At 48.6% G+C, this 13721-nt stretch overlaps 1 protein-coding gene across 1 annotated transcript; it reads left to right on the top strand.

Moving 5' to 3' along the window:
• The first annotated feature begins 761 nt into the window (after positions 1-761).
• CLDN1 (claudin 1) lies at positions 762-11933 on the top strand. The gene is made up of 4 exons (XM_068692002.1): positions 762-1094; positions 8988-9152; positions 9375-9459; positions 9895-11933. Exons 1-4 carry the CDS (start codon positions 872-874, stop codon positions 10055-10057), a joined length of 636 nt encoding a protein of 211 aa, XP_068548103.1. The 5' UTR covers positions 762-871; the 3' UTR covers positions 10058-11933.
• The last annotated feature ends 1788 nt before the right edge of the window (positions 11934-13721 follow it).

Raw genomic sequence — 13721 nt, 5'->3', positions numbered from 1 at the left:
GGCAGGCAGCACCACCCAGCCCCGCCATGTGCTCCTCTCCGAAGCAGACACTATTCCCTCACCCCACCTGTTCTCAGTACGGAGCGATCATATTCAAATACTCATGTAGGAGAAAGGGAAACTCTATCAGCCAGACAAATACATGCTTGAGAAAGAGGACACTCCTTCCTGGTCTGTAATCCCCTTGTTCAATAAACATTTATAAGCCACTGGGCTCACTGAGGCGTTCAAAAAGTGAAATTTCTGCTTTAGGAGAGACCCAGTAATGCCAAGAGGCACAGCACATGGTCCCCACTAAGATGGCAGATCCTAAACTTTGGGTTAAGGGTCTTGGCAGCATTTGTACCCAGATGACAAGGGTTTGGTCAGTTGCCTCCTGGAAAACCCTTTAAAATCAGAGAATTTCCAGTGCTTCCCCCACAGCAGTTTATTCCCACGCGTGCTGTGACCCCGGTGGGAAATTCCCCCCACCCTTACATCACGTTGGCAGCACTGGGGTGTCGCAGGGATGGGACACGAGTGGGGCGAGCCGCACAACCCACCTCCCCCTGCCCCATTCTCCACCAAAACCACCCGACTGTGGAGGGCACCGGAGGCGGCTTCACCCCTCGGGGACCCCCAGCAGTAAGCGATGGGGACCCCCACGAACACAACCAGCGCACCCCTGGGGGGGAGGGGGGGGTGGCCGAGGTGTCCCACGCCGGGCCGGGGCGGGGCCGCCAGGGGGCGCTTTTTGCGTGGCTTTAAAAGTTGCGCGGGGCGCTGCGCGGGTGCCAGTGCGCTGCGCGGAGCCGGCTGCGCTCTCCTGTGTGTGTGTCCCCCCCCCCCTCCGCTGTCACCCTCCGCAGGTGCGGAGCAGCCCCGCGTAGACATGGCCAGCGGGGGTCTGCAGCTCCTGGGCTTCGTGCTGGCTTTCCTGGGCTGGATCGGCATCATCATCAGCACCGCCATGCCCCAGTGGAAGATGGCATCCTACGCGGGGGACAATATCGTGACGGCCCAGGCGCTCTACGAGGGGCTGTGGATGTCGTGCGCCATGCAGAGCACGGGGCAGATCCAGTGCAAGGTGTACGACTCGCTGCTCAAGCTGGAGAGTAAGTCGGGGCGGGGGTACGGGGGCTGCTCGGCCGCGTCCCGTCGGAGTTTTGGCGTTTAGGAGCTGTGGGGTGCCCGTCCCGTCGTGGTTACCCCCGGCACCCCCGTGCCCCTCCGGTAGGGGATGAGGGTGCCGGTCCCATGGGGTCGTTTTTCCCCACTTTAAGCCCTTGCTGGTTTTGTCGAGGCTCGAGTTGAAGCGGTGGGACCGGGGACCCCAGTCCCGTCGGGTGCCCCCCACTCCCTTTTCCCCCTGTGGGGTGCCGTCGGATTCGCCCCTTCGGCTCCTGTTGCCGCCGGTTATAGACCGGGGACTGGTCTCAAGGTGTCTCTGCCCTGTTGAAGCCCCCCCACATCCCCACCTGTCCCTTGGGGGGGGTGACGGCGGGGGTTGGGGGGTGTCCCAGCCCGCCGAGGGACCCCTCCATCCCCGCTGCCCTCCCCGTCGGGGCTCCGCAGCGCCCGGCACCGGTGGGGAAAGCACCGGGGGGGAGCCGGGACCGTCCCGCAGCCCCCAAAAAACTTTGGGGAAGTGTTGGGGGAGATATCGGGTCCTCCACGCGTGTCTGGGGAAGCGTCGTGACTGCAAGAGCTTTAGGAAGGCACTCAGGCAGGGGCTGTCTTTGTTCAGGTATGGCTCAGCAGCGAGCAAAGCTCGAGAAAACAGCGCTGAAGTTGTCTTTTCGGCACGGATCCTTTTATTTTAATTTTATTTTTAAATTTTTTTTTTTTTTTTTTTCTGGCGTTTGACTGTTAGGTTTTGCTGCAGTCCTGTACGGAATAATTTTGTTCTCTGGGAAAGCTGTTTCTGCTCATGTGATATTTCTTTTATTATTATTATTGCTTCAAGCAAAGGTCTGGCAGGTCAGCTGGGCTCCAGCCCGGCACATTTTAGGCAGGTTGGCCCACTCAGGTGATCGCAGGGGCTCTGCTCCCATCCAGAGGTGGCAAAGCAGGAGTAGCACCCTGCTGTTGGGGCAGTACCTGGGGGTCTGCACTGAGCTGCCCCCATCTCGGCTGGCTCCAGCACTTGCAGTGCTACAGCACTCGCTCACACCATAACTTAAAAAAGGGTTAAAAAAAAAAAAAGTCCTTTACCAATCTCCCTCCCTTCATTCCCTGTCCATTAAGGACACACCAGTGAGGTCAGTGTGTCCTGGAACATCAGCCTTCTCCCTCCCTAATTAATAAAATAGTAATTATCAGCTTGGTCACCTTCTTTCCCAAAGGAACGAGCATGCAGTTTCGCATACGCCGCAGAGGGACCATTGGGAGTGTCCCCAAGGCCGATTGTCACCAGCCTTTCCTTTCCCAGTGTTAGAGTGGAGCTGACACCCTGGCCCCACCTGCACTGCTATCCCACATCGGTCCCTCCCGTTCAACCCCCGTGGGCCCTGCAGCAGCGGCTGGAGGTGCAAATTACTCCCTCGGGAGCTCGGTGCGCCCATTTCACACCGACAGGGTGCGGGGCTGTGGATAATCAGGGCTGGGCTGAGCACAGGCTCTGGGGTGGTGGAGTGGTAATTATGTGTAAGCTCAGCTTCCAGCCTTTTATCTCTCTCTAGGGGTGGGGGGCCAAGATGCCAGCAGGGCTGAGGAATCTCCAGCCACCCCCTGGATCAGTTGCGAAAGGTAAACTCGCCTGGGGGGCTGTGGCTGCAGCCCATTGTGCTGTAAATGAAACCTGCCTGTAGAACCAGACCCAAGCCTTGCCCGGCTCCCGAAAACCTGCCTGAGGACCTCCAGACCTGCCCCATTGAGGGCTGAGTGCTCAATAGCAGCTGCTCCCTTCACCTTTGTTCTGCGGACAATGAAGACTCCTCCAAGGCTACAGGGGAGGTGTGAGGTGCTGGGGACTGAGGCTGAGCTGTTAATGGCCTTTTATCCCCTTATGGAGCTCTTGGCCCTACAGGGGGCTGAAAATTCCCAGAAGAAATATGGAAGTAGCAGGGGATGCTTGCTTGGGAAAGTCAGCAAAAGTTTTTAAATGCTCCTTTTGCTTTTGGCACCCCTGCTTCATCAGACTGTGCCCTTTCCAATTCAAGGCACTCATGCCTCCTGATATACACCTCTGCTGTTTTCCCAGCCTGTCCTCCCCTCAAGGTCTGTGGAGCCACAAAGGCTTGAGCAGTGACAGTAATGCTGTTTTGGCTGGAGGTGTGACACCCCCCAGCTTTCACCCAATTCAGCAGCCGTGCCCTGGGACAGGTACAGCTGTGCAGTAAGAGCTCCCTTACTGCTTTGGTTTAGGTTGTGTTGGTACAGCTACAAGGGCAGGGAAACTTCTCCCTGGCTGTGCCTTTCTGCCAGGGCTTCACGTGCCCTGAGCCAGGTGTCAGAGCCTTGTGCAGAGATAGGAGAGGCACACACAGATCCTGCAGTGATTCAGTCCCCATAGAAAGGGTTGAGTCTCCTCACCTGCAGTAATTCATGGCCACGGGAATGGTGAAAAACTTTGCCAGTGATCTCTTGGATATTTATTATCTATTGCCACCTTGTTAGATACATCCATCTTGGCTTGGGCTGATGCTGCTTGTCCAAGATGGGGTTGGCACAAGGCTGAGAGGCACCGTTAGCCACCTGAGGGGCCTTTGGCTCCCTGTGTGACCATGCTGCTGGAGTGCACCCATGCTGGCTCTTCTCCCACAGCTGCATTCAGCTGAGGGCTTATGTCAGGCCGGGACGTGCTCCTATTCAAGCTGTGTTTTGCTGGCTTGGGGGAAAAAAGCGTGGCCACATGCAGGCATAGAGGCACAAAAGCCACCCTTGCAACCAGGCTTTGTTGCCCAGCCTCAGCATTGTTCTTGTAGCCCTCCAGCATCGTCCATGGAGCTAGCTCAGCTTTGTGCTCCTCCAGAGTCTCGGGAATGGGACCAGCCAGGAGGGTCAGGGGCTCCTGGTGTCTGTCTTTTGGAAGTTCTCAGCACCATCTGTCTGACCATTCGCTTGTGTTCAAAGCAGGGGTTGTTCAGGGTTCTGTTTAGGCTGTTTCACCTGCAGACACTCATTGCCCTGGTTGATGGTGTTGGTTGGAGATGTTCCGTGCTTGGAACAAGCTGAGACTCATCTACTACTTCATCACCAAACCTAGTACATCCACAATGAGTCTTTGTGCCCTAGCTTGGAAAATAAACAAGGGTTTGGATGCCCTCTGGGTCAAACAACATCATGGAAATATGAAATCTTTCCTCCTACATTTTTACCACCCTGGCTGAGCCTGTTCCAGGAGTTGGGGAAAGGATGGGGGAGCGAGGGGGAGGGAGGAAGGTTCATCCTCAGGTTGCTGTTTGTGATGGTGGGGGAGTTGGCAGGTTGGTCTTTCAGTTATCAGGAGGGACAAATGTGTCCTAATCACTTGTCACCCCCCCTTCATCTGGAGTAAGCAGGTAGAACCTGATAGTATGTGTGCTTTCATGTGGGTTAAGGGTTAATTTGCTCCAGTGTTTCTCAATCCCTGTTCCCTGCCTCATGAAAAATTGTGATCGAGTGATAAAGCAGTCTCATTTGTGCTGTGCTTTGACAAGGTAGAGGGTTACTTGGAATGCCACCGAGGCTGTTCCTGTTCGGTGCAGTGTTGCCTCTGTAGAGGGGACAGGAGTCTGTTGCAATACACTGGCTTTATTGCTCTACAAGCAGCTTCTGCTAAGCAGCTTTTGTGGTTAGATTTAGTGAGGGACTAACACTCTCAGCAAGGGAATTTCCAGGTTTTGTAGAAAAACAGACTGCCCAGGTCTCCTCTGACCACTAATCTGGAAATGGTGGTGCTGTGTTGCCTCACTCATAAGTTTTCTCTGCTGTTTGAGTGACTGCAGGAGGGCACTGAACCATGCTTGCTTTGGGGCAGGCAGAGTACAAGGCCACTATTGCTTGCTGAACGTGTTTTTGTTGCTCTGGATGTGTAGTGGGGGCTCTCCAGCCTTCCCATGCCCTGCTTGAGTCTGCATCCTGCCTAGATTCTCTTGTGTGGTCTCTTAGACTTGTGGGGAGCTGCTTCGGAGGAGTCCAGGCTGGGATATCTGACAGTGAGGGGTGTGCTGGGTCTTTGCAGGGGCTGGTAATGGGTTTGAAATTTATAACACCTGCAAGCCATCAGCAGGCTTTTAGGTCCATCCAGAACTGTTGCAGTGTGTCAGCCTTGCTAATTGCCTCTGAAGCTCTTACTGCTTGCTCAGACCTTCAGTCCCTTGCCTGCCTCCCAAAAGTTGTGCTCATACATTGAAGGAGCAGATCTGAGATCCTACTGCTCTGCCATAACAATGAGATGAAGTTTCTCTGATGAAACCCTAGTGGGAAGGCTTTGAAGGCTGCTGACTTTTCTTCAAGGTGGATGGTATAACACGCTCCTTGTGCTATGGGGATGCCTGTAACTCCAGGGAACTTGCCACACACACATTAGCGGGCGCTGTACTGCATCCATGCTTCACCTGTCTTCTGTCATCACTTTGCATGGAGGCCCATAGGAAAGGAAGGAAAAGTCCATATAAAATATGCAAATGAGACAGTCAATGAGCATTCTTATCAGAAAACAATCTCCACACAGAGCCATTACAGCAATTTTGCATTACAAATATGCAGTGGCACTTTGCCAATTGTTTTTTTTCTATCATGTAGTTGATAGAATAAATAAGGAAATGTGATGTCAAAAATTACCCAAACTCATGGTGATAAAGTTCTCTTCTGTAACTAAACGGTTGCTTCATTGTCTGGTAATAACAGTGGGAATCTTATTTAGGCTTCAGATAAAACTGCGTCATGTAGTTTGTGTCCAAATCCCCAAAGTCAGAGCAGGTTTGTTAGCAAATTCTAAAAATGTTGGTTTCACTGTGTGGAACTAGTGAGAGCTGCTACGTCACCTACAAGGACTTGTATGGTATTTTATAATGGCCTGCAGGATTCGTGTTTGCTATTAACCTTTCTCAGTAGTTTCAAGACTCTTTACTTAACTGCTTTCTTGCTACAGGCATTTTCAGGCCGGGTCTCAGCTAACTAGCAATAAAAAGGCTTGGCTTCTAAGTAAATAGAGGGTAATATTGACAAAACACTGTTGACATCTGTTGGTAGGTGTCCAGCCAGTTTGTCCAGCGTGATGCAGGGCTGCTCTGTCCCAAGGGCCTCCGAGCCTGGGCTTTGCGGCAGCCTTGGTCTGGTGTGGGAGGCTCTACATGGCAGCACTGGGTCTTGCTCCTCAGGTGGCTGCTGCAGCCAGGAATGCAGCGGAAAATCTGTTTTTCTCTAATAGAATATAGTTCAAATTGCTGTAGAGTACTTCTGCCTGCTGTTGCTGTCATGTCCAGTTTAGTAGTCTAAGACAATTCTGCATGTTTGTGTAATCTGGGGACTTTTGCTTTGTTGCTCACATGGTGCTGTAATACTAAACTACTTCCCTCATCCTCTATATTTGCAGCTTCCATTAATGCAGTTGTAAATGAATAAATAACTAATCAGTTGTTTTATCATTAACCACAGGCAAACATGCTGCCTCCCAGGGCACAGGGCAGCCAGTCTGGGGGAAGAGGAGGGCGGATGGCTAATAGTGGTGTCACATTTAAAACTTCTTGAGATAGTGGGACAGTCTGTTCTGCTAATGTTGCAAGTTTTCTAAATGCCTCTGTTCTCTTCCATGGATAAGGGGAGGGTTTGTCTCTTCCATGGATAAGGGGAGGGTTTGTGTACTGGGGGGTGAGGAGCACCAAGGATGTTCCTACAGGGTCCCATGCTGGAAGAGGGTGGCTCTGGGAAAAGCTCACAATCTGTTTTCTTACCTCAAGGAAGATTTTTTTTCGTTGTTTTTGTTCAACTGCTTCTGCAGAGCTGTCATGGCATGCATCCAGTTAATACTTGCATATTTAATGTTTGAGCTGATTTCATAGGTAGGACTCCTGAGGTCATATAAATTTCTCAAACATCTTACTATGAAGCCACGCTTAAACTTCTTTGTCTCATGTTTGAAGGTGGGAGATCTCTCTCTTGGTTAATTTTGTAGTTGCTTTTAAGATAACATTCTGTAGCTTTTTAGCTTCATGGAAACTAAAAGATTTGGAAGAGTAACTTTTGCAGAAAGACTAAGCTTGGTTTACTGCAGACTTGAAACAATTTCATACCTCTGCAGGATGTGTACTTTCCCATGCAAAGGATGAGCTGATGTCTTCAGCCATCAGCCTCTCCAGAGCTGCTGCTGTAATGTAGTTTAGCCTTAAATGTATGGCAGTAGGTGGTGACCCACCAGCAGAAGCACTTCTGAATAACTGGCATAAATTCTGTAAGCTAGGAGTCTTAGTGTGCCCCATCCCCGATGCTGGGAGAGCAATCTGTTCAAGAATGTGTTTGGATACTGCTGCTGTGACTTGTGACAAATGGCTTTGTAAATGGGTTTCTGCAATCGAAGCAGTAGATGGGCTTTGACTAACAGCTGGGTGGTGCAGAGGTGTATCACCCTTCCCCTTTGAAGGAAGTGAGATGTCAATTGGCTGAGCTGATTGTGGGATATTTCCTAAGAAAGCCAAGACTCTTCTTAAGAAAGTGTGTCACTTCCTAATTGCTCCAAATAATGCCTTTTTACTCTATTATTGTTCTTTTTTTTTTTAATGAACTAGTAGAACAATGCAGTTGTTGTGTGCGTAGTGGCTAGTGCAGATTTAGTTTAAAGCAGAACTAGAGGTCAGTAGGCTGTTGTGCTTCAGAAGAATTTTCCTGCAAAGCATAGTCAGGTAGCAACTGCTGTTGTTCAAGCTCCAAGTACACACAGGTCTACAGAATTTGAGCTTCAGACTGGGGAGTAGATTCTGGCAATACTCTGCTAAGTCTATGCATGTCACACTTACTGCTAGATAATCTTCTGTGTCAGGGGACACTTCTGCCTTGGTCACGGCATGCTCCTGGGAGCTTGTTCCCGTCATTATCCAGTCCTGTTTGTTCACACGTCTTTATAGGACTGCATATTAAAATGTGTGCTGTTCAAACAAGCCTGATTTGCCAGGCAATAAAGCTCAGGCTCATTTCACTGCTATTTACTCTTCCTGACAGTGTTTTGTCACCTGAAAGTTTTTATCAGTAATGGCTTAATTTCTGTCATTGTTTTTCCTTTGTTATCAAGAAAATCTGAATTCAGTAGCTACTGTACATCGGGGTAGCGTGGTGAGTTAATATAAAGCCGAATCCTGGATAAGGAAGTATATTGAGTCTGTCTGCTGAGAACCCGGGTTAAGACAACCTTTGCCTGTGGGAAGGCATCATCACTTGATTCAATTCTTCAAAAAACACAAGAGGCTCTTAAAACATTTGTTTATCTGTGTTTAAGTTAAATATTTCAGGCAAAAAGCTTTTAATTTGGCTGGGAAAATCCTGTTTCTTTTGCAGTTGTGACTTTTTAAAACCCTCTGGGGCTCCTACAGAAGACTCTAAATGAAAATATCTAAATCAGCTCTGAGGTATTTGTATAAAAGACAGGTTTTGGAAGTGTTGAGCAATAAAGGGTGTTTGTGGCCTGCTGCGGGACTATTCATATGTATGGTACTATTCATATTAAAACATGTTTAAATGCTTTGTCAAGGTGGAACCTAAATCTGAATACTCCTTTTGATAAACAGATATGTCCTTCCAATTGGGATTCAAATGACCAGGGAACAAAAGATGTCTGAAGGCAATTCCCAGGTCATTTCCTGCAAAGAGCTGCATGCCCTTGTTTGCCATGCATTTTTAGAAGAGGTTGAAAGTCCTCTGATCCTCATGCATGACAGTCCTGGAGCTTAAAGCTATAAAGAAATCTGTCTGTATCCTGTACAACACATTACGGTGTTTTTGAGATGTGATTGCTGAACCCAGGGATTTGAATTTCCTATTTGTACCTTGAGTTTTCTTTGTGGTAACTCAAGTCCTAATGTCTTGTCTTCTAGGCAGTCTGCAGGCCACACGGGCTTTGATGGTGGCTGCGATACTCCTGGGCCTCGTTGGTGTATTTGTTGCTGTGACTGGCATGAAATGCATGAAGTGCATGGAAGATGACCAGGTGAAGAAGATGCGGATGGCTGTCTTTGGTGGGGTCATCTTCATAATTGCAGGTTGGTAACTTACAATGTGTTAACATTAAAATTTGCCAGTACCTAAATGATTTGTACTGCATAGGATGTGAGTGCAGGGGAAGGCTTGCATCTCCTCAAAGTAGCAGCATATCAGTGTCATTCAGATGTTGGTTCTGCTATGTGGTTGCTTTTTGTAGTGATTTTGTTGATTTACTCTATTCCTAATAATAAGGCATGGTGTTGTGTTCCCTTCATGTGCAGGTTTGTCAGCATTGGTGGCCACATCGTGGTATGGCAACAGAGTGGCTCGGGCCTTTTATGACCCTTTCACGCCTGTTAACACAAGGTACAGACTCATTTGATTTAACACTACTTGTACTGCATGAGAAGTGTTCACCAGGCTTAGTTTCTGGTTGCAGTGGCTCCAAACACAGAAGGGGACTTCCTGAGCTACTTGGGTTGGCTTCCTACTTTGCAGAAGAAGCTTTAGGAGCAGATCTTGTCACCTGTGACTCTTAAAGCCAGCACTCAAAGCAGCATTATTACTATAGATTTAATTGCTGTCTTATAGTTTTTTTCCACTAAACACTTAAGGCCTAGTCTGCAGAGCTTGGTTGGTTGGGTGGTATGGGCAAAGCTCTGGGCCTCAGAGTCAGTGGGGTCTCAGGAAGCTTCAAACCTTACCCTTGCAGGAAGCCACTTTGTATAGATTTCTGCTGCCTTCTACTTTGTGTGGATGTGCCTGGCCTTACTTGTAACACTTTTCCTTGTTTCTCCCCAGATTTGAATTTGGATCAGCCCTCTTCATTGGCTGGGCAGCTGCTTCACTGGCCATGCTGGGGGGAGCCTTCCTCTGCTGCTCCTGCCCGCGGAGAGAAACTTCCTATCCACCCACCCGAGGCTACCCCAAAAATGCCCCCTCCACAGGGAAGGATTACGTATAATGGAATGAGGATGAGGAGCCACCAGCACTAGTAGTGAAAAGCGTTTTGGAGAGGACACTACGATGCCGCTGTCCTGAGCAGAGTTCAGACTCTAGGTTCTGCCTTCCTCTTCTCCCAGAAATGTGTATATTTTTGTAATCATCTTTGCTACTGGACATAACTTTTCCTTTCTCTCCCAGCCTGTGGAGGAAGGCTAAGCCTAGGTTTGTAGGTATTGCCACTTGAAAGATGAAGCCTCCAAGCTTGGGTTGAGTTTAGTATTTGGGAGTAAAAGGGAAAATGATACTGTTTTTAGATGGATGTTGGTGCTTTTTTAGTTTTTTTAAATAGACGGTAACAATTCAGTCCCATACCCCATTAAGTTAGAGCCCAGTGTGGTGTGTGTAGAAATTAAAGGAGCATATATACAAAGAGAAAACCAATAGCTTGAGGGGAAACATAATCTGGGGAAATGACTTTACATGTGGGAATGTTTGAAGAGATCTAAAATGTTTTTGTACTTTTTTGTATTGGCATCATATTCAGCACCTTCTTTTCTGTGCAGATTGGCATGACAAAGGGTCAGAGAATTAAATTGCTGTGAGTTAAACTAAATATCGTAGTTGTCCATGCATGTGCTGTTGGCCAAGATGTAGTGCGTAAGGCCGCTTGGCTTAACTGTATGTCATCACTCTTGACAAGATCTGATAAGCTGATTATGTCTGGGCCAGCGGCAGCAACACTGCAACTGCAGCAGGTAGCAAACACCCAAAGCAGCTGCAGGTTTCCCTGGTGCCAGGGAAGAGGCAGAGAAACATTTCCCTCTGCTCTCGCTGGTGTCTCTGTGGGGCTGTTGCTGCTGTTCCTTAGACACTGAGTGTTGCCAGTGGCTGTTTCTGATATTCTCACCCTAACACCTACCTGAGCTCGAATCTGTATCCCGTTGTCTGTTACAGGTTGCCTTCTAGCAAGCTCTTTCCTATTCCCTTGAGTCGTTCCCATTTGGGCTCAGTTACAAGTTACTGATCTGTTTGCCTTATGCAGCTAAAAATGTTAAACCAAACAGAATGCACTGCCACTCCTTGATGTTTCCCCACAGATACCTCATGTGCTGCCATTTGACCCTGTCTTGACTCCTGCAAACATTTTCAGTGATATGAAGGCAAATTCCAAGGAAACTGACCCAAAGGCTATAGCATTTTTTTTAAATCCAAGCTCACCAAAGAGGAAGAAACACATTTTAAAGATAAAGCCATCATTGCATATGAAGTTACATGAAAAATGCAGCTCAAAGGTTCCCACCCCTTCCTCTGAAACACCCAGTCTGTCACCAGTGTCTGACCAACACAAGTGAGGCTGGCTGGAATTAAGTCTTGTATTCCTAGAAGTTTGGTACCAGCTCTCCAAAACTCAACCTTGATTTTTCTAAGGAAGGAAGCTGGTTGCTTCTGACCAGGCTTTGCGATGGTGTACATGTTCAGAGGCATCAGGTTTCTTGATTTCCTTTGTAGACTGGGAGAGCTTCTAGGGCTGAGCATGTACAACCACAGCATTAGTGGTTCGCATAAGCCTTGTACCTCTGTTTGACCTGACTCTCTGCAACGTAAATCAAAGTTACTAAACCAACCAAAGCATTTTCTTCAGGCTTGGTCTGATGTTGGCCTGTACTTGAGCTGGGTCACGAGGCTTCCACTTCTCCATGGGGGATTGATTGCCTGTGCACAGGAGCTGCCTCTTGAGACCTTGTCTTAAGGGGTGGCAGCTCAGGTCGCATCAGAGCTGCTGAGGTCTGTGCTCGTGTATTTGCGTTAACCCTGAGCCAGGGAGCAGATGCTTGTATTGGGAACTTGTATAAAGTGTTTAAACAATTTCAATAAATGAACTTTTTTAAGGAAAATCAGACTGTGTTGCTTCATTTTTATGTTTTGAGCAGAACTTGGACAGTGTACATGGAAGACAGGAGTGGCAATTGGGTTTTTGGGAGCCTGCCTGCCAGGACGGAGCTTGTTTAGCTGTGTATCTACAGCAGATGTAGGTGGGGACAGATCTTCTTCAGTGAGTCAGGCAGTTGTGGCCTCTGGCACAAACTCACCCAGTAATCTGCTATGATTGCAGCCCAGGAACCAGAAGGTCTGCTCCTCAGCGAGGCAGGCTGCACCCTGGGTGGAGCAGGAAGGGGCAGGGAGAAGGCAGATGGATCCCTTGGAGGGGAGAGGGAGCTGCAGGAATGGGGAAGGGATGGGGTGTGGAGCTGCAGCCCTCTTGGGAGGGCTGCTCTGTGTTGCAGCAGTGCTTTGCTTTCTAGCTTTATCTGAGGAAGGCTATGTACAGGCTGCAGTTTCCACACAAGATGATCTGGATGTGACTTCTGAAGTTGTTTTTTTTTTTCTGTGGAATTCCTTGACAATTGAGTTAACAGGGTCATGAAGAGATGTGCCCTGGGAGGCTCTGTCTTACTTTAAAGCCCCTCTTCAGGCTATTATGCTTCTCCCAGCTATGATAAGGAGCATGATTGGCCAGGTGTGAAGTTTTGCAGGTCAGGTAAAAGAGTGGTTCCAGCTGAGGATGGTCTCTTCTAGTCTGTACTGATGCATCCCCAGGGCAGCAAGGATGAGCCCCCTGCTTGCTTTTGCCTGGCCTGGAAACCCTTCCATTCACTGAGGCTCTTGTGTTCATCCTTTTCATCACTTCAAGTACATGTGGTGAGAGGCAAACTTTATTTAAAGCCTGTTCTTACACTCAGTCAAGGAGCTGCCTCCTCTGTTCCCTCTCTTTCCAAGGGCTATTTGCTTTTGTGATACAAACAAAAGGAATAGAGCTAATTAGGCCTTGTAAAGCTGGCAGAGCAAAACAGGCAGGCATGTGGCTGAGTGAGCTTGCAGTGCCTGGAGCAGACTGGTTGCCTGGCATAGTTTGGGATCTGTGGTCATTCTTATTCCAACCTGTCAATTAGTCAAGGATTTCCATTGAGATTAATTTTTTCCCATGTTTTCATGCTTACTCCCTCTCTGAGGACTTTTGCGAGTTTCAGTCTGAAGTTTCTTGTATAGGAGTAAGGGCCTGAGCAGGAGAATGGGGAAGGAAAGTGCTCCCTCCACAAATAGATGTCAAGATGTCTCAGCTGTTGGCACAAACAGGCCCCTGTGGGAGACGTATCTGTGTGAGACCAGCACAAGGAAGAGACAGAGGCTGGCTTGTTTGCTTGCTGTGCTTCTAATTTCACAAAGTCTGTAGGTAAACTTTCATTGGCATTGAGTTTGTGGGATCCATCAGGTTGGCTGAAAAGACAGGGTGAAGTCTGGGGGCAAATAATCCCATATGTTTTATAATCCTAATCCCAATTGAGTGGTGACAAGGGGCAGTATCTTTTCCCTTACTATCCAGGAAGGGAGACACAAACTTGGAGGGCAGAAGTGTCAGGAGCTGCCCCTGGGCCAGCTTGGTCACTTCCCACATCCATCATCCTGCTCAGAAAGGTGTTTTCCAACACTTCTCTCATGTATTTCGCCGAATCAAGCAGTTCTGCTTGGCTGTCACATTTTCTGCTGTCCCTCAGCAATCTTTGCTCTAGGTTTTGTAAATAAGGAGTGACACACTGGGAATTGGGTGAGAATTTCCCATTGGATTTCAATCCTTGCATGCGACCCTGGCATTCCTGCTGCTAAGGCCATCTTGTAGTAAATGA

The sequence above is a fragment of the Anas acuta genome, chromosome 9 (genome assembly GCF_963932015.1).
Source record: "Anas acuta chromosome 9, bAnaAcu1.1, whole genome shotgun sequence".
Taxonomy (NCBI): Eukaryota; Metazoa; Chordata; class Aves; order Anseriformes; family Anatidae; genus Anas; species Anas acuta.
Note: the sequence above shows the minus strand (reverse complement) of the source record. Positions and strands in the feature narration are given on the sequence as shown.